This window comes from Arachis hypogaea, chromosome 5 (assembly GCF_003086295.3).
Source record: "Arachis hypogaea cultivar Tifrunner chromosome 5, arahy.Tifrunner.gnm2.J5K5, whole genome shotgun sequence".
NCBI classification, from domain to species: Eukaryota; Viridiplantae; Streptophyta; class Magnoliopsida; order Fabales; family Fabaceae; genus Arachis; species Arachis hypogaea.
The window spans coordinates 110,630,373-110,657,534 of NC_092040.1; the positions used below are offsets into that span (position 1 = coordinate 110,630,373).

Sequence of the window (27,162 nt, forward strand, 5' to 3'; positions counted from 1 at the left end):
GACTTACTGCTATAAGGTCATGCCATTTGGGCTGAAGAACGCAGGGGTGACATACCAAATACTGATGAACAAAGTCTTCAAGGATCATATCGATAAGTCGGTAAAAGTATATGTGGATGACATACTGGTGAAGACAGCCGAACCGGGTAGCCGACCTCTGCGTCATCTTCAATTCACTAAGAAGGCACAATATGAGGCTAAACCCCCTGAAGTGTGCATTTGCCTTGGAGGCAAGGAAGTTCCTTGGTTTCATGATCACGCAAAGGGGGGTAAAGGCCAACCCGGAAAGTGTGAAGCCGTTCTCTGCATGACGAGTCCTTGTTGTGTAAAGGATGTGCATAGGCTAGCAGGGAGGCTAACGGCTTTGTCACGTTTTCTCGATGCATTAGCGGAAAAAGCACTACCCTTTTTAAACCTAATGAAAAAGGGGATGGCCTTCGAATGGACCCCAGTGTGTGAAGAGACTTTTCATCACTTCAAGAGAATTTTGTCTGAACCCCCAATCGTCGGTAAACCCAGAGAAGAGTGTACTTATATCTGGTGGTCACAGAAGAAGCCATGGCGGCTGCCTTGGTTCGTGAGGAGGACAAGCTGCAACAGCCTGTGTACTTTATAAGTAAGGTGCTCCAAGGGGTGGAGCTAAGATACACCAGGTTGGAAAAACTAGCTTACGCCTTGTTAATCTCCTCTTAAAGATTAAGGCAATATTTTCAAGGACACCCAATCACCTTGAGAACTAAGCAGGTGATCAGACAAATTCTACAGAAACCTGACCTGGTAGGGTGAAAAATGGCCTGGGCAATAGAATTGTCTCAGTATGACATTCGGTTTGAACCCTGACATGCGATCAAAGCTCAAGCGATAATTGATTTCTTGGTTGAAGTGAATGGAGATCTTCGTGGGGAACCAGACTCCAAGTTGACAGAGCTTACAACCAAGAATTCAGAGGAACTGGGATCATTTTAAAGAGCTCAGAAGGAATAACCTACAACAACTAAACAAAGCCATGATAGGCAGCTTAACCTTAGGCAAGGAGGTCGGAGTAGCAAAACTTTAAGTCAACAACGACTCCCAAGTCGTGACCTTACTAGTAAACGGGACCTACTAAGCCAGGGACCCACTGTTGCAAAGGTATTTAGAGGGAACAAAGCAGTTATGCAAGGAGTTTGGGAGGTAGTAGTCCAGCATGTGCCCAGGGAGAAAAATGCTAAGGCGGACTTTTTGTCAAAATTGGCGAGCACCAGACCCGGAACGGGAAACCGATCTGTCATCCAAGGCTTGGTGAAGGAGCCATCGGTGACACTCTGTTTGACCCAAGGTCAGGAACCCCTCTCTTGGATCAAGCCGATCTAAAGTTTTCTCGAAGAAGGACTTCTCCCGAGAGATGAAAAAGAAGCTAAAGCAATAAGAAGAGAGGCTGCTAAGTACACAGTAATATAAGGACAGATGTACAAGAGAGGGCTTAATCAACCCCTACTGAAGTGCTTACGACCCGACCAGACAGAGTATATCCTAAGCGATGTCCATGAAAGATGTTGCGGCCACTACATAGGGAGAAAAACTTTGGCTCGAAAGCTCATTAGAGCCAGATACTATTGGCCTTCTATGATGACGGATGCTCACGAGTTCATGAAGAAGTGCAAGAAATGCCAAGAAAATACGAATTTTCACAAAGCACCAGCAGAACAGCTAAGCTCCATCCTGGCCTCCCGGCCCTTATCCCAATGGGGAGTCGACCTCTTGGGTCCGTTCTCGGTGGTCCCAGGATAGGTCAAGTACCTCATTGTGGTCATTGACAACTACATTAAGTGGGTAGAGGCTGAACCATTGGCCATCATATCATCTGCAAACTGCCAAAAAAATTTTGGTGACAAGTGATCGCTAGGTTTGGGATCCTGAAGATCATTAGGTTAGATAATAGGACGTAGTTTTTCGACCAAAAATTTGGGGAGTTCCTAGAAGGATGTGGAATTAAACAGAAGTTTTCTTCCATGGAGCACCCCCAAAGCAATGGACAAGTCGAGGTGGCAAACAAGGTTATCCTCAGTGGATTAAAGAAGCGTCTGGATCAGAGAAAGGACTCCTGGACAGACGAACTAGCCTCTACTTTGTAGTCTTACAGGACAACACCGCAATCCTTGACCCGTCTCCAATACTCCGTCTCCCTTTCCTTTTCAAAAACTCCCTCCCTTCCAAAATCTTTTTCTATGCCCATGAAGCATTCTTCTGCTTTCTAGCCTCCCAAAAATCGCAATCTGAAAAGTAGATAGCTTTCAAAATTTGTGTCCAGATAGCATCTTGGTTTTGAGCTAATCTTCATGCTTGTTTCACCAAATGGGCCAAATTTTGACTTCTAATCCACCATTCTCCTTACTTATTATTGAAATGTCTTTCCAACTCTTCCAATATATTCCCTTCTCCTTTCCAGATTCTGCCCACCAAAACTTTGCTACTTTTGCTTGGAATAGCTTGAATTACTGCCTTTATTAACATTTCTTTCCCTACTTTGTTTAATAGCTTCTCTTTTTTCCATCCTTCGACCTTGCCTTGTATCTTTTCCTCAATTAATTCAAGAGCTTTACTTTTTGACCTTCCCCAACTAACTGGCAATCCTAAATATTTGTCGGGATTATCCCATGCAGCTGTCTCTAAAATTTTATCAATGTTTATCCTTGTCTGAAGCGGGCCTTGGCTTCTATATGCAATTTCGGACTTGTCTAAATTAATCCGCTATCCCGACGCCTCTATATATCTATTTAACATTTGAATAATTTGGTAGATCTCTTCTTTTGCCTTTGCAAACATAATAGAGTCATCTGCGAATAACAAATGAGTTAACTTAGAGGTTGTTGGTGGAATTCTCATTCCCGAAATGATATTATCATTCTTCCCTGTCTCAGTCCTTGTTGTGGTTTATTTGATAACTTTCTGTTAACCATGAACGTATAACTCACACTTTTAACACATCCCATCAATAATTGTACCCATTTGTCCCTAAAACCAAAGGTCCTTAATACTTCTTCCAAAAAGTTTCACTCTAATCTATCATAGGCCTTATTCATATCCAGCTTGATTGCCAATTCATGTGCACCCTCCCTTCCTTTTTTATTCAATATATAAAAAGCTTCTTACACAATAATAATGTTATCTTGAATTAGCATACCTCTAACAAATGCACTTTGAATTGAGGAAACCACTTTTTCTAGCACTTTTTGCAGCCTCAAAATCAATACTCTTGAAATAATCTTGTAGAAAAAGTTATAACAGCTTATTGGTCTCAGTTGATTCAAGTTCTTCGGATGCTTTGTTTTTGGAATTAGCATTATAGTTGTTTTACTTATTTATTGTGGCATGACTCCATCCTAAAAAAACCTCTTCACAATTGCACACACCTCTTCTTTGATTATATTCCAATTTTTCTGATAAAAAAGACTATTTAGTCCATCTGGACCAAGCGCTTTTAAACCTCCCATGCTGAACACGATTTTCCAAACCTCTTCTTCCTTAACATTACTGCATAGTTCCTTATTCATCTCATCAGTGATCCTTTTTGGAATTTTCTGCATGCAATCTATTATACTACTTCCTTTAGGCTCACATTCTAGCACTATTGGGCAATTATCTGAGCTGATTATCAGGCAGGAGATGAGCTTAGCATTTGGAAAAATCTCTCTCCATTTCCATGTTACTAATGCTCTGTCAAGCCTCTCCCTTACTATTACTCCTCTCCTCGGATTGCTAAACCATGTATATTTACTCCCTTTCAGCTCAATATCTATTAAGTTGTTCTTATCGATAAAACTCCTAAAATTTTCTATTTCAAAATTTTATGTTTAGACTGTATAGTCCTTCTTTTTCATCTTGAGATACAATATCATTAAAGTCCCTGATATATAACTGCGATTCTCCTTTGTTTAAGTTCATATTCGAGAGCTCCATCTATAATTTTTTCCTATTTTTAAAAGTAGGATTACCATATACAAATGTTACAATCCATTCCTTTCCATTTCTATCCTGCATAATCGCTCTAATATAATTATCACACCAGCTATAAATATTAATATTTATATTAATATTCCAAAATAAACAGAGACCACCGCACAACCCCTGGGGTTCAGCACAAAAGGAGTATCCAAAATGAAATCTTCTTTTTATCCTATTAAATTTGTCTAGCTTAGTTCTAGTTTCCATAAGAAAAATAACATCAGGCCTTATCATTTTACATATGCCCAAAAGTTTTGAAATTGTCGAGGCGGCCGCTAAACCTCGACAAATTCCAACTTAAAATACTCATGGTTGAGGTTGGGACATGTTAAGGTCCGCCTCCTCAGCCATGTTATTCTCAACAGCCTGTGATTCAATGTTTTTTTTCACAAAGTTATCCTTACTCTGTTCTCCTCATTCTGAGTTTTCAGCCTCTTTGATGCTTGATCCCCTTCATTTGTGCGATTCCCTCCTCTGTCTTCATTGGAGATTAAGATCATTCCCTTGCTTTCCCTCTTCCTCTTTAGGTGTAACCCTTTTTTCATGTTTAGCGCCAGCTCAATTTCCCAGCCTATTGTTTCCTCCTTCTCAGCAACCTTTTTTTCCTCTTCTCCATCATCATCACTAGCCAGCTCTACATAGTACAACTCTCCTTCATCATTGTTATGCACCAATTTTTCTTTACTTACAACTCGCTTTTTCTTCTATTCTCCTTGGTCTCTATACCTCCAATGCTAGCTCATTGTTTCTATGAGTTTGGGAATCTAAATTTTCATGTTGTTACTTCTCATTGACTCCTTTTTGTTACTTCCAGGGCTGCTGTCCTCTCTTGAGATCCTAATTTCACCCTTTCTGTTATATTTTCATATAGGCTTGAGTGTTTTTCCATTGGTGTAATGCTCTGATATCTTTGTATTAGACTCTTGTATTTTAAAATTTGGCTCCCCATTTTGGCTGTGTCTCCCATTGTACATTCCTTCTTTTATTGGGCTTTCTGATTATTTTGATTCTCACACATTCTATTCATATTCTCTTGAACATTTGCATTGAGCCATTCTCTTATTTGTTGTTTCTTTTGGGCTTCTAATGTGTTGTTAAGGACCAGTTCTTGTTGGACACTGATACCCCCGTTTACACTCCCTCTTATCATTTGTTCCATACTCTAAGACTGATACTCTAATTCTTCAATCACCCTTGAATTTTGTGCTTCTTTTCTCTCCTCTTTTTCCTAATTTTTGGGGATATTGTCTCCTTTGTCATCCTTTCTCCAATTTTGCAGCTCCTCGTTTCTTCCAACTCCCATGATTTTTCCACTTTCTTCTTTAGTCAGAACTTTTCCTTTTTCTTTCCTACCTACTCCGCTCTCTTCCGTTCCTTGTCGATCCTCACTCCCCCTATCCTCCTGTTGTTTTCCACGTAGCTCCATCTCCTCTCCCATCTCCTCCTGACTACTTTCTTTTGAAGTTCTCCAGTCAGATTGCCCAATATTTTTGGCCTGTAAAACTGCTAGTCCCTTATTGTACCATGGTTTTTACAGGTCCCATACTGTCATTGCCATTTCCTCCTTACAATCCTTACTCCTATGCCCCAGTCTGCCATAGTTTAGACAAAAGCAGTCTTGGAGTCATTCATATCAGATATAAATCTAGACTTTGGGCAGCTCCACCCTTTCTAACCAAAACCCAGTAGGTAGTGGTTTAGCTATGTCAAGCGCTACTCTGACTCTCAAAAATATTCTCAATAAAGTATTGTTCCTCTTTGGATCTTCCAGTTCACTAACCATACCATCATATTTCTTATTCTTTTTGCTATTTTTTTCGTTAGCTCTAGGGGGTAATCCATGTATTTGTACCCAAAACTCCATAAAATCATGCTTAACTTCAAGTATGAACTCACCTCCTAACCACTCCTGCAAGTTCAAAAGTTGCCCCTTTATGTACTAGGGGCCCTATTGAGGATCTGTTTGCCTCTCCTGATGTCCTCGAAACTAAACAACAGGGTGTTTCTTCTTACCTTTAAAATAACGAGTCCTTTTGGATTTTCCTATATGCCAATGATGTTATTCTTGCAAGCCTTCAGGTTCATCTCTTTATTGCATATAAATTTGCCCACCAAGTTCTAACATTCTTCCTTATAGTGTTGATTTGTTTGTTTTTGGATTTTTATAGAGATACCTTCAATGGATTGCAAGCCGAACATTGTTCCCTCTAACTATCTTTTTCTTTTGTGCTTTCCTCAAACCAGGACAATGCTTTGCCTTTCTAAGTCTACATGGAGTATACTCTGGTGTATCTATAAGAACCAGAATTACCATTTTAATAAAATAATAATTTTTAATTGTCCAGAATAGGTTCAAAAATATAGAAATGATATTTTGAAAATAAAAAAGTGAAATTTGAATTTAATAGATTTTTTTGAGTGGAAAAATGTATCTTTTGCGAAAATTTTTTGTAAAAATGCCTAACGGTGCTTAAACCGGTATTACCGGCTCTAGTCTATTCGATACCGCGTATTTTGGAAAATAAGATTTTAAAAATTGAATTTATTATTTTAAAAGAACAAAAATAATTTAGAATCGAAAATCAGACACTAATCTTAAAGGTTTTGGCCCAAAGTGGCAAAACGGACCTGAAACGCTAACGGATTGGACCAGGCCCAAACCGGACCCAAGGCCTAACATATATATGTATGTTTAATAAGCTTTCAGCTTATTTTCCATAAAAGAGAGAGTGGGACCACTGTGAGTGAAGAGAAGGGAGAAGAAAAGGGGTGTCATTATTCATTGTCACCTTCTGGGAGCCAAAACTTGAGATATGGTGCTCCGATTGACGAGCTGTTTGCGACCACACGAAGCTCTCGTCGAGCCTGTCACTTCTAACTAAGGTTTGTAGGTAGGAACTCAAAACTCATGCTCCAGTTTCCTACCCAAACATTTTTGCATTTTTACGTTTGGTTTTTGAGTAGATTTTATAATTTTGTTTGTTTAGGGGTAATATAGTGTTAGAATATTGTTGAATTTTACCCCTAATCTCGTTGGGTAAGGTAATGTCTCACTAAATCCTTGTATTTAATTATTTTTTTGAACCCTAGGTTTGATGTTGGTATGTTGTATGATGTTAGATTGAGTTTTGGTGTTTGTTGGAGTTGGTTTGAGGCTTTTGGATCGAGTTTGGTGGTTTTATTTTCGTATTTGGTGCATATTGGGAATAGATCAAGGTATGATTTTGGTTTTCTCTATGTAATATGTAATATTTCTGGACACTTAGGCTAGTAGACCTTAGGATAGGATTGGATTGATTGTTGATAATTGTTAAAATGAGGTTGTTGTTCATAAATGGGGTTGATTCTTGAGTTAATGTTGCATGATGATGAATTATTGATGTTGAGCTATGATTGGTGGTGGATGACTATTATGATGATGATGGGTGGTAAGTGATGAATTGATGTATGAGGAATTATTGATGTGTGATGTTGTTGCATATTGTTTGAGAGATAAATTGTATAAGCTGTTTTTAACTTCCAAAACTCTTTTGTATTTCAGTTTGACTAGCCGGCCTAAACTCCGCAGTCTGTGACTAGTCCTATTTTTTTAATATCATACTTATATATATATAGTTTATTTTTATTATTACCTTGTATATCCTGGAGCTATCTACAAGGTTTTATATGTATTATGTCGTGTTCTGTTACTAAACGTTTTGCATATTGTAATTCCGCTTTATGCGACTTTGAGCTTTATTCCTTCATCAGGCTTCTAGTTATATAAATTCTTGGATATATATTATATATTATAAGCTTTAGAACTGTCATCTCATTTTGTTATTCTTCGCTTTACGGCTAGAGATAAGACTTAGGGTAACAGGGTTTTACATTTATGGTATTAGAGCGGTTCGTCCTCGTGAGCCTGAAGGATGGACCGATTGTGCTTCGTTGCACACTTTGGGTCGTTTTTCTTTCATGCTATGTATGTTATCTACTTGATATGCATAACATGCTTGTTTGTGAGTGTCTTTGGTGATAATTGAAGCACTAGGTTTGAGATATTGAGACTGATCACCTCGATATCAATTGTTTGGTGTAGACAGGATCCCAAATGGCAACTCACGGACGAGGTCAATCACATTAACGGAGAGATATTGAGAATGATTAACCTAGTCAATGCGTTACGAGCTCAACATGTTTCAGAAAACCAGTTTGTGGAGTTTGCGGCATATCAGTTTATGGGTGAGGGTCGGCACTGGTGGCAGGGGAAGTGCCGACTGATGCAGCTACAAAATGAGACAAATATTTTTGCGGTTTTTAATAAGGATTTTCAATTTCTAACATGTATGGCCGTGAATCATGTTGAAAAAGTTTTAAAGCGTAGAATAATTTTGAAATTTGGTTTGGAACTTTTGGTTTAAATGATTTAGTTTTAAAACTAAGTCGAAACTCTTGGTTTAAATGTATGGTTTATAGAAAAAGTGAGTTCTATGATTTTGTTGTTTTGTGAATTTAGTTTGTAATTTAACTTCTCGAAAAGGATTCAAATTGAAAAGTTATGATTTAAGGATTTTAATGAATTTAAGGAAAATCATGATTTAAAGTGATTGATTCAAGAATAAATGATTTTTGAGTCTTTTGAAAAAGTTTTGACATTGAAAATGTTTAGATTGAACTTGTTTTGAGAGCTTTACAAAATGTTGCAAAAGGAGTATTTGGTTTAAAGGGAAGTTTATGTTCGAGGTAGTAGAGTAAGTCGGATTCTTGGTGACGAATAATTAGAGTGACACAGCGGAAGGCGAGAGGGAACATCGACACGGTAGAACTACGGTGGATGAGAGGCTTTGACGACTTGTTTAGGTTGACAACGTGGGTAATAGAATGCTTCGTGGAGGAAATATGACGCGATTTGAATTTTGAGGACAAAATTTCTAATTATGAGGGGAGAATGTAAGAACCGGAATAACTGCTTTAATAAAATAATAATTTTTAACTGTCCGAAATAGACTCAAAAATATAGACTTTGAATTCGATGGATTTTTCTGAGTGGAAAAATGTATCTTTTGTGAAAAAATTTTTGTTAAATGCGTATCGGTGCTTAAACTGGTAGTACTGGTTCTAGTCTGTCCAGTACCACGTATTTTGGAAAATAAGATTTTGAAAATTGAATTTATTGTTTTGAAAGGATAAGAATAATTTAGAATAAAAAACCGGACACTAATCTTAAAGGTTTTGGCCCAAAGTGGGTCAAACGGACCTGAAACGCTAACGGATTAGACTAATCCCAAACCGGGCCCAAGGTCCAACATATATATGTATGTTTAATGAGCTTTCAGCTCATTTTCCATAAAAGAGAGAGAGAGGGATCAGCATGAGTGAAGAGAAGGGAAAAGAAAATGGGTGTCACTATTCATTGTCACCTTTCGGGAGCCATAACTTGAAATACGGTGCTCCGATTGACGAGTTGTTTATGGCCACGCGAAGCTCTCGCCGAGCACGTCATTTCTAACTAAGGTTTGTAGGTAGGAACTCAAAACTCGTGCTCTAGTTCCTGCCCTAACATTTTCACATTTTTACGTTTGGTTTTTTAGTAGATTTTGTGATTTTGTTTGTTTAAGGGTGATCTAGCATTGGAATATTGTTGGATTTTGTCCCTAATCTTATTGGATAAGGTAAGGTCTCACTAAACCCTTGTGTTTAGTTATTTTTGTGAACCCTAGGTTTGATGTTGGTATGTTGTATGATGTTAGATTGAGTTTTGGTGTTTGTTGGAGTTGGTTTGAGACTTTTGGATCGAGCTTGGTGGCTTCATTTTGGTGTTTGGTGTATATTGAGAATTGATCAAGGTATGATTTCGATTTTTTCTATGTAATATGTAATATTTATGGACACTTAGACTAGTAGACCTTAGGATAGGATTGGATTGATTGTTGATAATTATTGAAATGAGATTGTTGTTCATAAATGGTGTTGATTCTTGAGTTAATGTTGCATGATGATGAATTATTGATGTTGAGCTATGATTGGTGGTGGATGATTATTATGATGACGAGTGGTAAGTGATGAATTGATGTATGAGGAATTATTGATGTGTGATGTTGTTGCATCTTGTTTGAGAAATAAATTGTATAAACTGTTTTTAACTTCCAAAACTCTTGTATTTCAGTTTGACTAGTCGGCCTAAACTCTGCAGGCTGTGACTAGTCCTTTTTTTTAATATCATACTTATATATATATCTTCTTTATTTTTATTATTACCTTATGTATCCTGGAGTTATCTACAAGGTTTTATATATATTATGTCTTGTTCTATTCGTACCTGTGCGTTTAGTATCATGTGTGAACGTTTCGCATATTGTAATTTCGTTTTATGCGACTTTGAGCTTTATAAGTTTAGGTAAGGTTTTAGAACTGTCATGTCACTTTGTTATCCTTCACTTTACGGTTAGAGGTAAGGTTTAGGTAATGGGGTGTTACAATATCCGCTTGTTTTAAGTGATTTGTGGCTCCCTTCTGGACAAGAAAACTCTGGTTCCGAGACCTCGCAAGCTCAGAGGACTCCCATGTAGTAGGAGAATTCCAAATGCCTTTTACTATACAGTTGTAGTGAGAGTTTTTTCATGTACACGACATGAGACTCTGTACGTAGGAATGTGCTAGCTGTCCATGATAGAGAAGGCTTCGTTGGTGGGCGTTCAAAGTCTCTTCTAAAGACCCTAGAGCCGCAAGACATACATGATGGCCCAAGTTACACCTTTGTGGACGTAATTTTTGTGAATTGAAATGTAGGAGTTGTAGGAATAATTAGGATCTGAATTACAATGACAAAGATGACAGTCGAGTATGGTGATACAATGCCAATGAGGTTGAGATTGATATTGAGAATTACCACAGCCTTCTCATGGTTTTAACATGATTACAATAATGAGGACCCATGGATACTTGTATTGGGATCATATGTGGTTCTCTTCAAGTTCGAAAAGGGATCTGTTACTCTTTCAAATAGGATTCCTCTAAGAAAATGTGATAGAGCACTATTCCTTCAATCATTTATATATTCTATAGACTTCTGGGAAGTTTTGATGATACCCCTTGTAAGATGTATGACTATAAAACTGTTCAGGTTAGCTACGGAATATGTGGGTCTTGTAGTTAATTGACACTTGAGCTCAAGGCTAATAAGACACACATTGAAAAAGTGCATTTGTGTGTATTATTTGGGTGTGTTTTATTGGTTATGACTACTTAACTATATGCCTACGTGTTTGCCATTATGCGAACTAATTGTAAAGTGTGGATTGAAAATTGTATGTCTTGCTTATGTAAAGGAGGTAAGGAGGATGGTCAGCCTTCTATACATCCCAAAGGATTAGACAAACCCATAGCAACGATCAATAGCGCTGTTACACGTCGTTAGTTAGATTCTTATCAAATCAATTCATGATTACCTCATATAACATGGTCAGCCTTCTAGCGGAGATATATAGCATCGTTATGCACCCATACCAAACCAAGAACAATCAACTGCACTATTGGTGAGGAGTTTGATGATAATAGCTGTTAATCTCTCAAAAATAAGATGGTGAAAATTTGGATCTGATATTTAAACATAAGCAGAAAGATTGAAAGTGCAACCTGGCCGTAGTTCAACGCGAGTCATAGCAAACTCACTGCAATTCCTGCCCAACAACCTTCTGGCGTTCGTTTCAAAATGATCACCAACTACCAAACACTCATAATTGAATCCTTTTTTTTTTTGGTTTCCACTTTCCATCACTTATACATCCATTGATATCCGACTAATCCTGCTTGAAAAACTGTTACTGTCCTCTAACTATATCTTGACTCCACAACACATTAATATCGCGGATTAATAATTAATTGGCATTGTAAAATATTTAAATCGAAATACGACCATGTATGATCTGAATATTTCTTTATCTAAAGGTTTCTAACTAATACGCCGGAAATTTCTTTTATAATTGAATTGCGGTGCCAAACTATATCGCTTAAAAAGGAATACCTTTTTTTTTTTTGGTGACTGGAAAGAAAAAAAAAACAACCAAGGAAAAACAAACAAGAAACTGTTTAAGAAAGAAAATGAAATACCTATTTAAATTAACTTCATAGAAAACAAATAAAACCAAACAGTTGCACCTGCAATGCTTAGAAGACAAAGTACAACTGCAAAAAAAATGCCTAAATACTTGGTAAGAATTTACACCATAATGTCTTCAAAAGAAAAGAATGAAACAGAAGCTGAGACTAAATGAGTCACTAACAAAAGATTCTTTTTTAAAAAGGAACGAAGGTAAACTTATATGGGACAAATGATATTATCCCTAATTTATGTCAAAACTCCAGGACTACGTTATGAATGAAGTCATGCTTAAAGGTTGTCAAGTATACTTAGCCATTGTGTCAATCTCACCAACCATAATTAGCCACTTGCTTATATCATCAACTCATCCTCTTTTTTGACAAAGATTTTCTTCTTGAAATGATCTCAGCTGCCCAATTTTTCCCTATTTCAGTCTGAAACTTTCCTGAAGGCCAAACATGAGCAGAGGCTAAGGAAAAGTTTAAACAAAGAAGTTCCATTTCATTACTAGAGAATGTTTATTTAACTCTACCTGCAGTTGAAATGAAAAATTCATCCAAAACCTTTCCATGTTCTGCCAAAAAAATATAGAAGAATTTTAGCATTAAACAGCACATCATGACTATTCAGTAAGTAAGGTCAAACTAGATTTAAGGAAACATTATCAGCTCGTCAAGAAGAAAATCAGTTGTTTAAAAATTCCAAAATTAAGGTTTTAAAATGGTTTCAATTCAATATAGGAGAAAATGGATCTATCCATAACTCACCCGTTTCATATTCCAGTGCTTGTAGAATCATTTCAACCTGATCAGAATTCAGAGAAGCAAGGGAAAGCAATTATAAAGAAACCACAAGATCTCAATTGACAGTTCCAACTCCAGACATGCATGTTGTGATAACATAAAGGGAAAACACACTATATGTTGCATAAACTTTCTCCTACATAAATTTAAACAACAAACACTTGAATCCCTTGAATTTTTTAATATTGATATATGATATTGTTATTAATAACTTGAAATTGATCATGGGTGGATCATGGTTATCTTGATAATCATTGATGCCAAAGTTTCACCATGATTAAACAGAGTACACCGCCTTGTTAAGTACCTAAGTAAAACGGGGAACTAGACCTCAAAAGCTAACTATTAATGGGGAAAGACTACTTTCCTTAAATCCAACATTAACATCCAACGCTACTCAATGTGGGACTTTGAACATCTCATAATACCTGAGTCCCTAAAAATACATCAGCAGTAGGCAGTTGGCTATCAGCTACCAGTATCCAGTATTCATCCCAATCTAGCCTCTAAGTAGCCCCTTCTGTGCTGCCAACAACCAGGTTCTGATACCAATGTTAAATGGGAGAAACACCTTAAAAGCTATCTTTTAAGGGTGAAGAATCACTCTTCTTAAATACAACATCAAGCATTTTATGCTACTCGATAGAGGACTTTGGGCACCCCATAATACCCAAGTTCCCCTAACAACCTTTATCACCAGTGTATGTGTTCAAAGTATTCAACACATTCGTCATTATTCATTTTCCTTAATCACTCAAGTTGCAAGAGGATTTATAACAGAACTGAAACAAGTAAATGAAACCATTAATCTGGACCATAAAGTTGTACAAGAAAATTTTATGTAGGTGTAACCGTGTAAGAAAATCCAAGAGGTGAAAAATTAAAAAAAAAATACATTTTTCTTGGATAAAATTGAATGCAGTACAGGCTAATTAAGACACAATAAATGTAGATCTCATGCTTAGTGGACTTAGAAGGCTACATTTAGTTTACTTGCTTTATTCAGAATTAGACTGCAAAAATTTTCAATCAATTTTTTAAGTTTTAAATATAATGCTTCTAGGGATTAGACATCTTTGATGGTATATACAAATACACATGTGACTAAAGCATTAGCAGGATCTTTCATTATACATGACTTTTCCTCTCAAACGGGTTTAGAGACAGGAAATTTCACTTTAAATATTTTTTTAATTTGTTATGAAGATCCCTGATCCTCCCATTTTCTTCTAACATTCTTTTCTCCATCTTGTTTGATTCATGTCATGAAGATTCGACAAAGTTTTATGTTTTGTTAACTGTTGAAGGCTTTACATAATCCTTCTCTTTTTCTAGGCTTGGGATTGACTATATAATATAGGCAAAGTTTGATCCATGTAGCCAACACCACCTAGTGGGATAAGACATTGTTATTGTTGTTTTTATGTGTGTGTGTGTGCGCGCGTGCGCACGTGTTGTGTTTCTCAGAAAATATGAGTTATAGTGGCACTGAATGTCACTACTAAGCAGCAATATAGTAACTAGAAGTTGTGATTATCTATAGAGAAGTTAATTGAAAAAGTGTTCCAGCAATTTTGTACTGATAAAGCTAAAGTGTAATCATGCCTTTGGCTTTGAACTTCAGATCTAGCAAAGTAGATAGGCTAATTATAATTAATAAAATGAGTGAAAGCAGTGAGTTCCTTTTCTTTTTTATGAGAAATCTTTAGTAGGATGCCTCTACTCTTATTTATTTTTTTGAGAAATCTTTAGTAGGATACCTCTACTCTATTCCTAAACACTATTTTTAGAATCAGGAAGCTAGCTATTTGTGTGTTTCTAGACATAGATCTGACTGGGGTTATTGATTCTAGAGAGTCTATCACTTGTGCTATATAGTTGAAAATATTTTCCAAACACCTACAAGCAATGTTCTAAAAGCCGAACCAAAATTCGAACTAGTGAAGCTAAAGGTTTAAAGGTTCAACTCCGATATAATAAAATAATATATCAATGTATAAAATATATTTTTTTAGAAAAAAAAATCCTTTTATGTATTATTATTTTGAACCGGTTAACTGCCAAAAACCGAGTTAGTTCAACCAGTTTACCAGTTTCTTTTACTGGTTTTTTCAGTTTTTGACCAATTCACGTGCAACCAGTTTTTACCCCAAACTGGACCAGTCTAGTGGCAAGTTCCCGGTAAACCAGGTCAAACTGGCCAGTTCGAACTGGTTCTCGAAACTGTCTACAAGCTGCTAGGTTGAGACACATCAATGATTATATATCTAAGAAGTCTCCTCGCACAAGAAACATTTTTGGGCTTGATGCATGGATAATGCACATGTCCATCTTATCTTGTGACTGAAATCCTTAATTTGAAAGAACTGGGACAACATGGATCGAATTCTCACCTTTTTTGTCATAAATTTCTGATACCATATCAGGAAACAATCTCTCCCAAAAGCTTAAGCTGATGGGTAGAGGTACTTGTATAGTTTTACTATATCCAAAGGCTACAACAAAACCATCTTACTAGGTTATATTGACTATATGGGCCAAAAGCACCATTGCACCCTCTCATAGATCATGTCAATTTTGTACACTCCATTTATGCTTAAATTATGTTAACTAAAATCTCAACATATTAAACTCGTGCTTTCCCACATTTCCTCACAAAAGAATTTACTAGTAATGTAACTCATAAAAGTCACTGCTGATCTTTGCATGATTCCCCATATGTTGAAATCGATGTTCACAAAACTATGTGCATTTAAAGTTATTGTATTTAAGTGCATTTCCAAGGATCTATGTGGCGAGAAGGCTTTTCTGTATAAGATAGCATATGTGTACCTTGTCAAAATCTTTTACAAGATTAGCCTCTTTAGAGGAATTGTTTTCATACTCTTCCCAAAGTTCTTTGATCTCCTCAGCTGCAAAATAAGAAAGGTGCCATCAAAGTAAAACTTTGTTTCATGATTTGGAAAGTTTAGTGTAAATCTACAAGAAAATATAATTTGCAATTACCCCTCATCCCTCCACCAAGAAGTTCACACATCTCACTCAAAGCTGCTTTCTCCCTTTTGCTCTTTTCAGCCTTGGGCACCCCATCAGATGGTGTTATATCTCCTACAATAGCTATTGAATGCAAAAATGAATTTAGATTACAAAGCAATATCTCCAAGTAGACTAGACTTAAGCCCTTTTCCTTTTATCTTTCTTTATAGAAGATACTTATGGATAAAGAATGTGCTCATTGCCACTTACAAAAGCAATAAAGTCACAAATCAGATGAGTCAAATATTCCAATATTTTTTTACGGACTTTTGCTTGCCAAGTACAAATTAGCTTTTGCAAATATTTATTCAAAACATTCCAGTTGGGAGTTTCATCTTGCTTATTCTTTGATTCATATAGTCAATATGTATGACTAATTAACAATTTATCAAGCGACATTCACTAACATGTCTTTGATACACTGATTATTATTAAGCTGGAGAAGTGAATCTTATAAAGGACAAAACTAACTAAGATCAAACATGCTTTGTGTCAGAACTTTCTGGTCACATGAAAGAACCATCAACACATCTTCTAAAAGTTGTGCTGCAGTGGAATTTTCAATTGTTGCAGCTAAGAAGAACAAGCAATAAGTCCGTCGCAAGTCATTTGAAAATGATTTTGCAAATTTTTTATTCTATCCAAAACAATAGCAAATCAACCTGTGTAAAACTTTCCATCAATACTTATTATCAAACAGCAAAAATTATTCTGTCAGAAGGCATTAGAGAGATACCTTCCGCAATATCATGCACAAGTGCTATCTTGATACATCTGCACAACACAAAGAATGCATAGAGAAAATCAGGCGGACATAACACAAAAGCAAGTCCAGAAATATGAATAACATGAACAGAGGCAAGAAAGCTAAGTAAATTACTACAATGATGATGAATACTGAGACAAGGAAGTCTCAGTAAAAAAATCGATGAGGTGGATATAAATACACTGACTCATACTATTAGATACCTACAATTTAGAGAGTAAAACAGTGAGATATATATCTGATCACATTTTCTGAAGCAGCAAGCAGTTTTCTTATTAGTGAAATTACGCTAATTAGTGGACCATCTAATTTTTTTAAGTTGATATTTATAAGATGCACCTGATCTAAAGTAACTTTCTCGCCCTAACAAAACTTTTGAATGTGTGCCACAGCAAGTGTTATGATATATAATTCAAGCCAAGCAACCTCAAAATAGTAGGATCATCATACTTCCATTAATCATGGAATCTAAAGATGTATGTATTACCCCCAAAAACAGGATAGCAGCTTACCATAACAACTGAACAGAATGAACCCAAACAAAAAAGAAAACAAATTTGAATAATAGCAAAATTCAATTTGAAACCTTTCTCTATTCAATCCAGGTACATCGGCAGCAATCAGTGCCATCAAAGCCATTCGATACATATGGTCAGCAATCGATTCAGCACTCTTTATCCCATGATTAATCCATCCTTTCCGCTTTGTGGTCTATGAGGAACATATGCATGGCAAGAAATTACTACATTATTAGTGAATCACTGTTGTAGAACCACAGTTTACATCTTCAAAATATTTTTATATACCTAAGGTAGCATCATCTCCAGATGACTAGTTTCATTTGCAGAGTAAGAAAATTTACAAAAGCACTCAATAAAATTAATCTGCTGCTCCTTTGCATTAAAGTAAATAAAACAGTGAGATATATATCTGATCACATTTTCTGAAAAATGGTTCCATAGCCCACCAGAATCATAAAGATAGCCAATTTCAACCTATGTAATAACATATCTAGCATCCAACCCAAAATATAATACTGAATTACAATTACAATATCTTATCTTATATACCTATACATATGACAAAATTTACTGGTAAAATATATTCCCATGTATGGGATTCCCACAAAAACCCGAGTCTACGGTAACACAATTCATTATCAATTGAATAAAATTATAAAAAAGAAAGGGTCAAATTGGGATTTTTTCGGATCATATGTTTTCTCCACACTGCTTCACTTTATTCTAAGAAATTATGATTTTCAAAGACAGAGAGATGATGACAGAACAAAATAAACCGATTAAACCATAAAGTAAGGGGAAAAGGAGAAGAGAGAAAACTGCGATTTCTTACATGAAGGGTTTGAGTGATGAACTCTTTCCTTCCATTACCTTAAGGCGATGGCAGAGGGTGAGAAAATCGATCACGGAAGAAGCGGAGGAAGAGGATAACCCGACGGAGGTAACTGAGTTATCTAAGCTGACCCGCCTCTTGGGTCCACCAACAGGACCATCCCTATCGGGTGCCTGGGCCCGAACCGATAAGAGCCTGAGGCTCGGAGCGCTGAGGCGCGGAGCGTCGCCGAAGAAGCCGGGCTTTGAATTGGGCGCTCCGAGAACGGAACGAGACGAAGAAGAAGAAGAAGGCAAAGAGGAGAATGGCATGCAGCAACAAGATGCTGAATTAATCGCCATTTTTTCTTTTCTTTTTCCTATAAAAAAATGCGAAATTGGAGGCACTCTTCTTTTTCCGCTTAAAAATTAAGTTTTGATGAGAGAGAGAGAGAGAGAGAAGGGGGGGGGGAGAGAGAGAGTGTGTATTGGGAGTATTGTCAGCGTTTCGATTGGTCCGTCGTGGTTGGTGGTTGCCACTTTCCGTTTGGTTTTCCGACTAGGTTTCGGAATTGTGTTTGGGTTGGATAGTAGGTCGGATCACACACGCATGGAAATGAATTTTCTCAATTTTTTTAACATCTAAAAAAATAAAGTATAATTTTTTATCTTTAATTTTATAAGTCACCAAAAATAAATATAAAAAAATAATAAAGAATTAGATTAAATAATTGATATCATCTAATTTTTTTTATTGAAAAGGATCAACTCCCCACTCATTAGGTCTACTACCTATATGAAAATTGAATTCCCTCTCAAATCATTTTAGTTATTAATATTTAATTGTATTGTTTTATATAAATATATTCTTTTAAAGATACATAATTGTATTGCTTTGTAAAAGAGAAATATAGTGTTTATTATAGACATAAAGACAAAAGAAAAAAAAATATTTTGGTAAACACTAAATATTAGTAAAAGAAAAATTAATAAAAGAGATTGGAGATTCACAAAAAACTGTGCTCTGTAAGTTGAGTCATTCTTTATTAAAGCTTTTCTGCAATTTACACAATTACAATTGTCGCTAGGCGCTAGCTACTCATCTTTAAAGATTTCTAAATTTCTCCTTTCTACAACACCTAATACAGAAATATAAAGAAGGCTATAAAAGATTGTCCTCTTTCAATGCCTCTACTTGCCGTTACCACTAGACTGTAAGCTCTATGTTTTTATTTTACACTAATAGTTCAAATTTATTCCTATACTAATAAGTTCACGTAATTATTTTATGAGTCAGTGCGAATTAATTCAAATTAATTTCTAAGCTAATAATGATAATAATTAATAATTATTCAATTAGTTTTCGTCTAACAATAATAATTTTGTTTACATTATATCATCTTTTAGTTAGTTGTTAGGATTTTTGTTTTAAATTCAAATCAAAGTCAATTAGGTTTCAGAAAATTTTAGGTATAAGCCAACTATAAAAGTACGAATTAGAGATGCATAGCACACCTCCCTTGCTTAGTATAATTAATTACTCCATTTAAAATTTTTCTATTTTTTAACAACGACGGTCTGTGTTTACAAAATTGTTAAAATCAATCCTACGACTGATAATTTATGTATACGTATATGAGTGATAAGGTTATGGATACTACTGAATAACAGTGGTAATATAATGTTGTTTCCTTTTAATTCTAAGGATAAACTATTTTTTTTTTAATAATATAAGATAATTGATGTATCATCTTTAATGATCACAGGAACATACATCTAATTCAAATTTACTAACCAAAGAATTAGAAATAATGTGCATAACTGAAAAGAGAAGACATCTGAGACAAAGAAAATCATTGTTGAAAGAATTGACTATAAATCTTGCAAGAATTTTTGAAGAAGTTGAGGATATTACTAAAAATACGACTCTAGTAAATAATTATGTGCAAATTGAATACCCAGCTATATTCGATGTTACTGAAAATATAGATAATTTAAGAAGCAGTAATATCAACACTTTATTATTTACTATTGTTATGCTTTTTGTAGACAAAAAATTATTGATTAGTTACAAATTTTTAAAATTCTGACAAAAATATGGTTATATATTATATTTTTTGTATTTGAACATTAATTTATTGTAATTCTTATTATTTGATTAATGTACATATAAAACTTAAACCTTGATCTTGACACAATAAAATCATATTATATAATCTCATCTTTTTAATCTATAGATTGCAGCCATTGATAATTTTTTGTAGATATTATTTTTATACTTCATATGATGAAGAAAAGGTATATTTTTATATAAAGTATTTGTTACAGATATAACTAAAACAGAATTTACTAGTTTGGTGATTATTAAATGTAATAGATATTGGTGATCCAGAATTTTTTTGTTGCCATTATAATGCTATAATGTGGTATGAGGAGAGATCATAGAATTCCAAAACAGGATCTAATATTGAGTTCTCAATATGTTGTATGCGAGAAAAAATACAACTGCTATTTTTGCAACATCCACTTCAACTCTTACAAGATTTAATATTTGGAGCAGACCAAAAAATACAAGAAAGAAGCGTCGAGTATGCAACCTTTATCAATGGTGAAAGTCTATTTCAACAATCTTGGTTAATTGCTTTTTCATGATTAGAGTACAAAGATTGACCTACTATCGAAACAACCAAGATAAGGTGACAAGTGATATATACAAAGAGATTCAAGATGATACCCGAATCTTTCATTGGTGGCATGAGATACATGTTTAATAATTGTCAAAATGCTATGACAATTTGTAAGAAATATAGATATCTAGACCTCTTCATCACAATGATATGTAACTCGAGTTGGCAAGAGATTTGCAGAGTTAATAATCCAAAAAACTTAAAGGTTGAAGATCAACCAGATATATCGTGTATTAGGACAGTTAATGGTACATGTGATGTTTACTATATGAGAATTTTGTTAACTATTCAGAGAGGTTGCATAACATATGAGTCTGTTAGAACAGTTAATGGGATTACATATTCTAACTTCTAAGATGCTTGTTATTCCATGGGACTACTGTATAACGATAGAAAATTCATTACACCTACTAATGAGGTAGCTGAACTTTCATTTGGTCATCAATTAAGAAAACTATTTATGATGCTACTCATATCTAATAGCTTTAGCAAACCAGATCGTGTTTAGAATGTAATTTGGACATTATTTTCTAACGGGACACTATATGAGAGGAGAAAAGCATTGAAAAATCAAGGTATTTCACTATGTCTTTTTTTATATCAAGATTGTATTCTCTTATTACTTTTATTTTTATTAATAATATTAATAAATTTTATTTTGGAATTACTTATTAAATATTCATAAAATCATCGTGTGCTTTTGCTAGGACATGACTGATGACGAATTAAAAAACATTTGCCTTATTGAGATTGAAAAGATACTCAATAGCAATGCAAGATCTTTAAGAGACTATCAATCAATGCCATATTCTGAGATGTCTGATATTTGCTTTTTTCAGAATAAGCTAATAGAAGAGGAGTTAGCATATGACACAAATGAGTTGACTCATACAAACTTATATACGGAACAAAAGATGACTCATGAGTAAATGTTAGTATTCGATGAGATACACAATGCTGTTATTGCAGACTCTAGTGGTTTTTACTTCGTTTATGGGCATGGTAGGTGTGATAAGACATTTATTTGGAATGAACTTTCTTCTGCTATTTGGTCTAGAAGAAAGATTATTTTAAATTTCGAATCCAGTATAATTGCATCGTTACTCCTACCCGGTGGTAGAACGGCTCATTCTAAATTTTCAATACCCATTACAATCACTGATGAATCTACTTGCAACATTAAGCATGACAGTTTGAAGGCTGAGTTGCTAATCCAAAATAGCTTAATAATTTGGAATGAAGTTCTAATGCTCAATAAAATGTGCTTTGAAGCACTTGGCCAAACGCTCAGGGATCTTATGTCAGTTACTGATCAATATAAGACACATCAACCATTTGGTGGTAAGGTTGTGGTTCTAGGAGGTGATTTCAGACAGACACTTCTGATGATTTCGAAAGAGAGTAGACACGATATATTGTCATCATCTATTAACTCATCCCATCTGTGGTTGTTCTGTAAGGTTCTTAAGCTACATACAAACATGAGGCTTCTAATGTCTTCTTTGGGTCAACAAAATGGTGAAATGAAGAGATTTGCTAATTAGATTCTTGATATTGGAAATAGAAATATTGGTTTTGCTGTTGGTGATGAGTCAGAAGTTGAAATTCCAGGTAATCTACTAATTATAATTACTGATGACCCTCTCTCTCATTTGATAGACTTTGCATATCCAAATTTGTTGCAAAATATGCAGATTACATGTATTTTTAGAGTAGGACAATTCTTGCACCCACGCTCAAGAGTGTCGATAAGGTAAACGATTTCGTCTTGACAATCTTTTCAAAAATGGTAAAGGGGTATTTAAGTTCTAACACAACATGTTAAGCTGATGAGAATGAAGATGTACAATAAGAGTGGTTCACATCAGAGTTTCTAAATGACATCAAATGTTCGGGATTACACAACCACAAGTTTACTTTGAAGTCAGGAGTCGCTGTAATGCTACTACGAAATATAGACGAGACTTCAAGTTTATGAAACGAGACAAGACTAATAATTAACGAACTTGACAACAAGGTAATTAAAGCGACGATCCTGACTGGTAGAAATATTGGCGAGAAAGTGTATATTTCAAGAATGAACTTGATCCCTTCAGATTTAAGATTGTCATTTAAGTTCCAACAGCGACAATTTCCATTAACAGTGTACTTTACAATGACCATCAACAAGAGTCAGGGTCAATCATTATCACATGTAGTGCTTTACTTGCCAAAATCAGTGTTCACTCATGGACAACTTTACATTGCTTTGTCAAGAGTTAAAAATCATAGTGGCCTCAAGGTTCTAATTCTAGACAATGACGGCAATCCAAAGTCATCAAAAACAAATGTCGTGTTCAAAATTTTTTTTAATAATATTTAGGTAAAAAATAGTATTTTCATTTTAATAACATGTTATGATTACACTTTTGTACAAATATTTACTGTAGATATAACTAATTTATCTAGAACTCTACTTTCATACTTGAAATGAAATATGTAACAAGAAGCACAACATCATATGTGAGGTTAGTAAAATACTAAGTTGTCGATAAATTTTCATTAGCCTTTTGATATAAAGTTTAGCGTAAAATTGATATGCTACTATTATAGTTATATATGTTCTTATTTTTTCAGGTCTCTTTCCTTATGGTTCAAGAATATTATAGAATTCAAATTGTTATATTTGCATTTTACTTTGAATAAAGATAAACAACATATTCAGTACGTTTATTATATAATGACGATGATAGTATTATATTAAACTCGAAAAATTTACGATTATAAAATATTATTTTCGATTAAACATGTCAAATTAAAATGTAAATCTGTGCATTGCATGGGTTTAATACTAGTATAGTTATACAAATGGGGAGTTCATATGCTGACGTAGTGCTCATACGTTGAGTTTGGGAATTTATTTGCTTAGGTGTCGTCACTAGAAATTTTTAGAATTATATTTATAAATTATAAATTATTATTTGTTTAGGTTATTACTTTTAAATTTTAAATTATTTGCTTAGGTTGTTTTACTTAGGTTGTTATTTTTTAAATTTTAGGTTGTTTTGCTTAGGTAGTTATTTTTTTAATTTTAAGTTATTTGTTTAGGTTGTTATATTTTAAATTTTAAGTTATTTACAAATTACTCTTTTAAATCATAAATTATTATTTACTTAAGTTGTTATTTTTTAATTTTAAATTATTTGCTCATAAATTAAAATTTTTGAAAAAATTAATTTAAATTTATTAAACTAAATAAAGATGTTATTTAATTATTTAAATTTTGCTAAGATAAATTTTATTTATAAATTAAGTAACAACTTTTGTCGCATAAAGTCTCTACTATGTTTAATACGTCTCAGGTATAGTTAAGAAGGCACCTTTTTTAAAAATATGTTGATTCTTTTTATTTGAATGTTATGTTTAAAACTTTGAATATTTATGTTTCTTAGGATTTATATTTTAAATATATTTATATATTTATTTTATTTGCAAATCTAATTCAAATTTAAATTAAAGCCAATCAAATATAGAGAATTCTAGTTGTGGTTAACTATAAAAGTATAAGTTATGAGACATGTATAACATAACAATTCAAAGTACATTAATTTTTTTCTCTACATATATCCAAAATTTAAAACTTTTTTACTTTTTTCGATGGCTAGTATTCACAAAATTACAAAAATCAATCCTACAGTTGACAATTTGTGTGTATGTATATGAGTGATAAGGTTATAGACACTACCAAGCTACGAAAATTCTCCATTACTATACTCAATTGAGATGGTTTGACTCGATGAAGACGTGAGTTTCCTACCAATTTCTTAAATAATATTAAATTTATATTATTCATATTTTAAATTTGTTTGTTTATCCCCATTTAATTGTTCTTTGATTTTTGTTTATCAATTCTAGATAGGAAAAATACATGTCCCAGTTAAGAAGACTCTTGTGTCTCGATTTGTTAATTTGCTAAGAGATAGAATATCTTATCAAATAAGATATTTTGGTGTTGGATTCAATGTGGGTAACTTCAAGACTACACATTATGAGTATGTGGTTAATTTAAACTAATGTACCGATGTGTACATGCTTTCAAAATCATCAAGTATCGTATGATATGAATTTAATTTTGTGAGTTTTGACACTCTCAATGCTCCTGGGTTCGATTACACATATTTGGTTGGTAAGTTTATTATTTTAGAAAAAGTATAATTCATGGATAAAATTATTTATTTTATTGATAATTTTGGTGTATTTTTTTCTTAACAAACTTCTTGACAACAAATTTTTTTATTTTATTTTAATCCATTCTAAATGTTATTGGATATTTTGCTGGAATTGAGAGTGAGAGGACTCTTGAAAAGGAAGGCAAGTCTACCAAGTACAATGTTATTGAATTAGAGATCGATGATTTGTACACTACAACATTTTTAAGTTGAGGCATTTTTTTAAAAAGTGTTTCTTAAAGGCTGACAAAAGGTTGTTTTTTATCTATGGCAACACTTTTGGACCTAAGGCAACGTTTTTAGGGGACGTTGCAGATGCAGCCGTTGCCTTAGATCAAGGCAACACTTTTTTACTTTAAAAGCAACGCTTTTGAGGGCAACACCTGGTAAGTGTTGCCTTTGGTTGAAAAAAAATAACACTTCAAAGGTGTGTTTGAGACAACACTTTTGCAGTATTGTCTCTTCTCTCGTATTTTGGTCACTACTAACAAGTGTTGCCTATTTTTAATAAAATGCAACTCTTTTACGTATTGCTTATAAGTTGGAATTTGCAAACCTTTGAAGTGTTGCCTATTAGTTTTGAATATGCAACCCTTTAAAGCATTGCCTTTTCTTTTGGATATGCAACCTATACAAGTGTTGCTTTTTCTTTTAGATATGCAACTTATACAAGTGTTGTCTAAGATTCAAAATATACAACTAATAAAAGGGTGCCTTTTTGACAAAAATAAAAGTTACTTTTGTAATAAAAATACAAAAAAATAAAATTTTTTGTTCATACATATATAATTATTTTAATTAATAAATAAATTTGTGCACAATAGAAAAAATTTATAAAAGAGAAAAAATAACTAATAATAAAATTCTAATTAAAATAGATATTAAAAGGTTCAATTAGTATTTCAAATACATATTCATCAATAATTCTCAACAAAACAATAAAATTCTTTTCTAACAATAATTGTCATAACAAAATAATAATTAATATTTGTCAAAAAATGTCAATCTGCTTGCATATTTTATATTCATGCTTCACTTGTCCCATATGCTAAATCTGCAAATAATACACAACAAAAAATAAGTAACTTATCATTAAAACTGAAAAATTATAATAATAGAAATTTCTTGATAATATTAAATATTATAGATATAAAAACAATAAATAAATCTAAAAAATCCTTCTAATGTGGCCAAGGTATAGAACGATAGGATTTTATTACAATAAGAGATATATTCAGAGACACAATCAATACAAAAAATGGAAACTTAGTTAATGTCATGAGGCCACAGTCCAAAATTTAATCAATTTATATATGTTCCTGACAATATATAAATGTCATGAAAGCAAATGAATGGATAGATTGAATGGGTATGGATCTTCTCATGAAAGCTATCTCAATGAGGGTTAAGATTTTAGGTGGAAGCTGCAAATTCAAATGCAAATACAATTTCTTATTCTAGTGACAGTCATTCCTTTGATCCAGACCTTTACTCAGTGTTTGAACTTGCCACTGAGTCAGATTTGTGTGAGATTGAATCAATTCTTTTTGGCCCCAGGTGAGGTTAACTTCCTTTATTGTAATGTTGCATATTCATTGCTTTAGAAGGTGGAGACAGACAAACACAATGCACACAAAGTGTATCCAAATCCAAAGCTACACCTATATATGTATTGTTAAAAGTTATACCTGGTCATCATTTTGGAACACGAGTAGATGAGGAAGGACTATCGTTGCCATTCGGACATTGCATACTATTTATATCATGTGTTGATTCTTTGGCTCGTAATAAAGGCAGTGCTTCATCAATATTTGTGCCAAGAGAACTCTGTTGTAAGAGAAGCTTCACAAGATTCTCCAAACTTTGGACTCTGTCTTTTGTCTCATGAAGTTTAGTTTTCATTGAACTTATAGTCTCTGCATGTTGTTGCTTAATTTTAGCAACCTCCCGTTCTTTCTATAGAGATATTTTTGTGATTGTCCTCCTAAAACATCGAACTCTTCCTGGTTATTCTTTGCCAAATACTGCATTAAATGCTTTCTTAGGAGTGTCTCCGGCCTCTTGGTGGACCTTAAGTTTATCCTATTAAAAAAACATAACGAATTCACTAACATCTAACGAACACATCCTAAAAGTCTTCTCAATAATGATTTTATTAAATTTAAATTCATCTCAGAGTAGAGTTAAACGCCTTAAATTTTAGCTCAAACATTTTGGTTTTACCTTCAAACAGAGGATTCTTTTTTCTAGCATTTAAATAAATA

General features: G+C 33.9%; 1 protein-coding gene across 1 annotated transcript; it reads right to left on the bottom strand.

The window, feature by feature from the left end:
- Positions 1-12,053: 12,053 nt before the first annotated feature.
- LOC112802717 (uncharacterized) lies at positions 12,054-18,676 on the bottom strand. Its single transcript, XM_025846052.3, has 8 exons — positions 18,064-18,676; positions 17,259-17,383; positions 16,643-16,680; positions 15,877-15,987; positions 15,703-15,782; positions 12,835-12,871; positions 12,600-12,641; positions 12,054-12,512 (listed from the first exon to the last, which is right to left on the bottom strand). Exons 1-8 carry the CDS (start codon positions 18,364-18,366, stop codon positions 12,427-12,429), a joined length of 822 nt encoding a protein of 273 aa, XP_025701837.1. The 5' UTR covers positions 18,367-18,676; the 3' UTR covers positions 12,054-12,426.
- Positions 18,677-27,162: the final 8,486 nt, after the last annotated feature.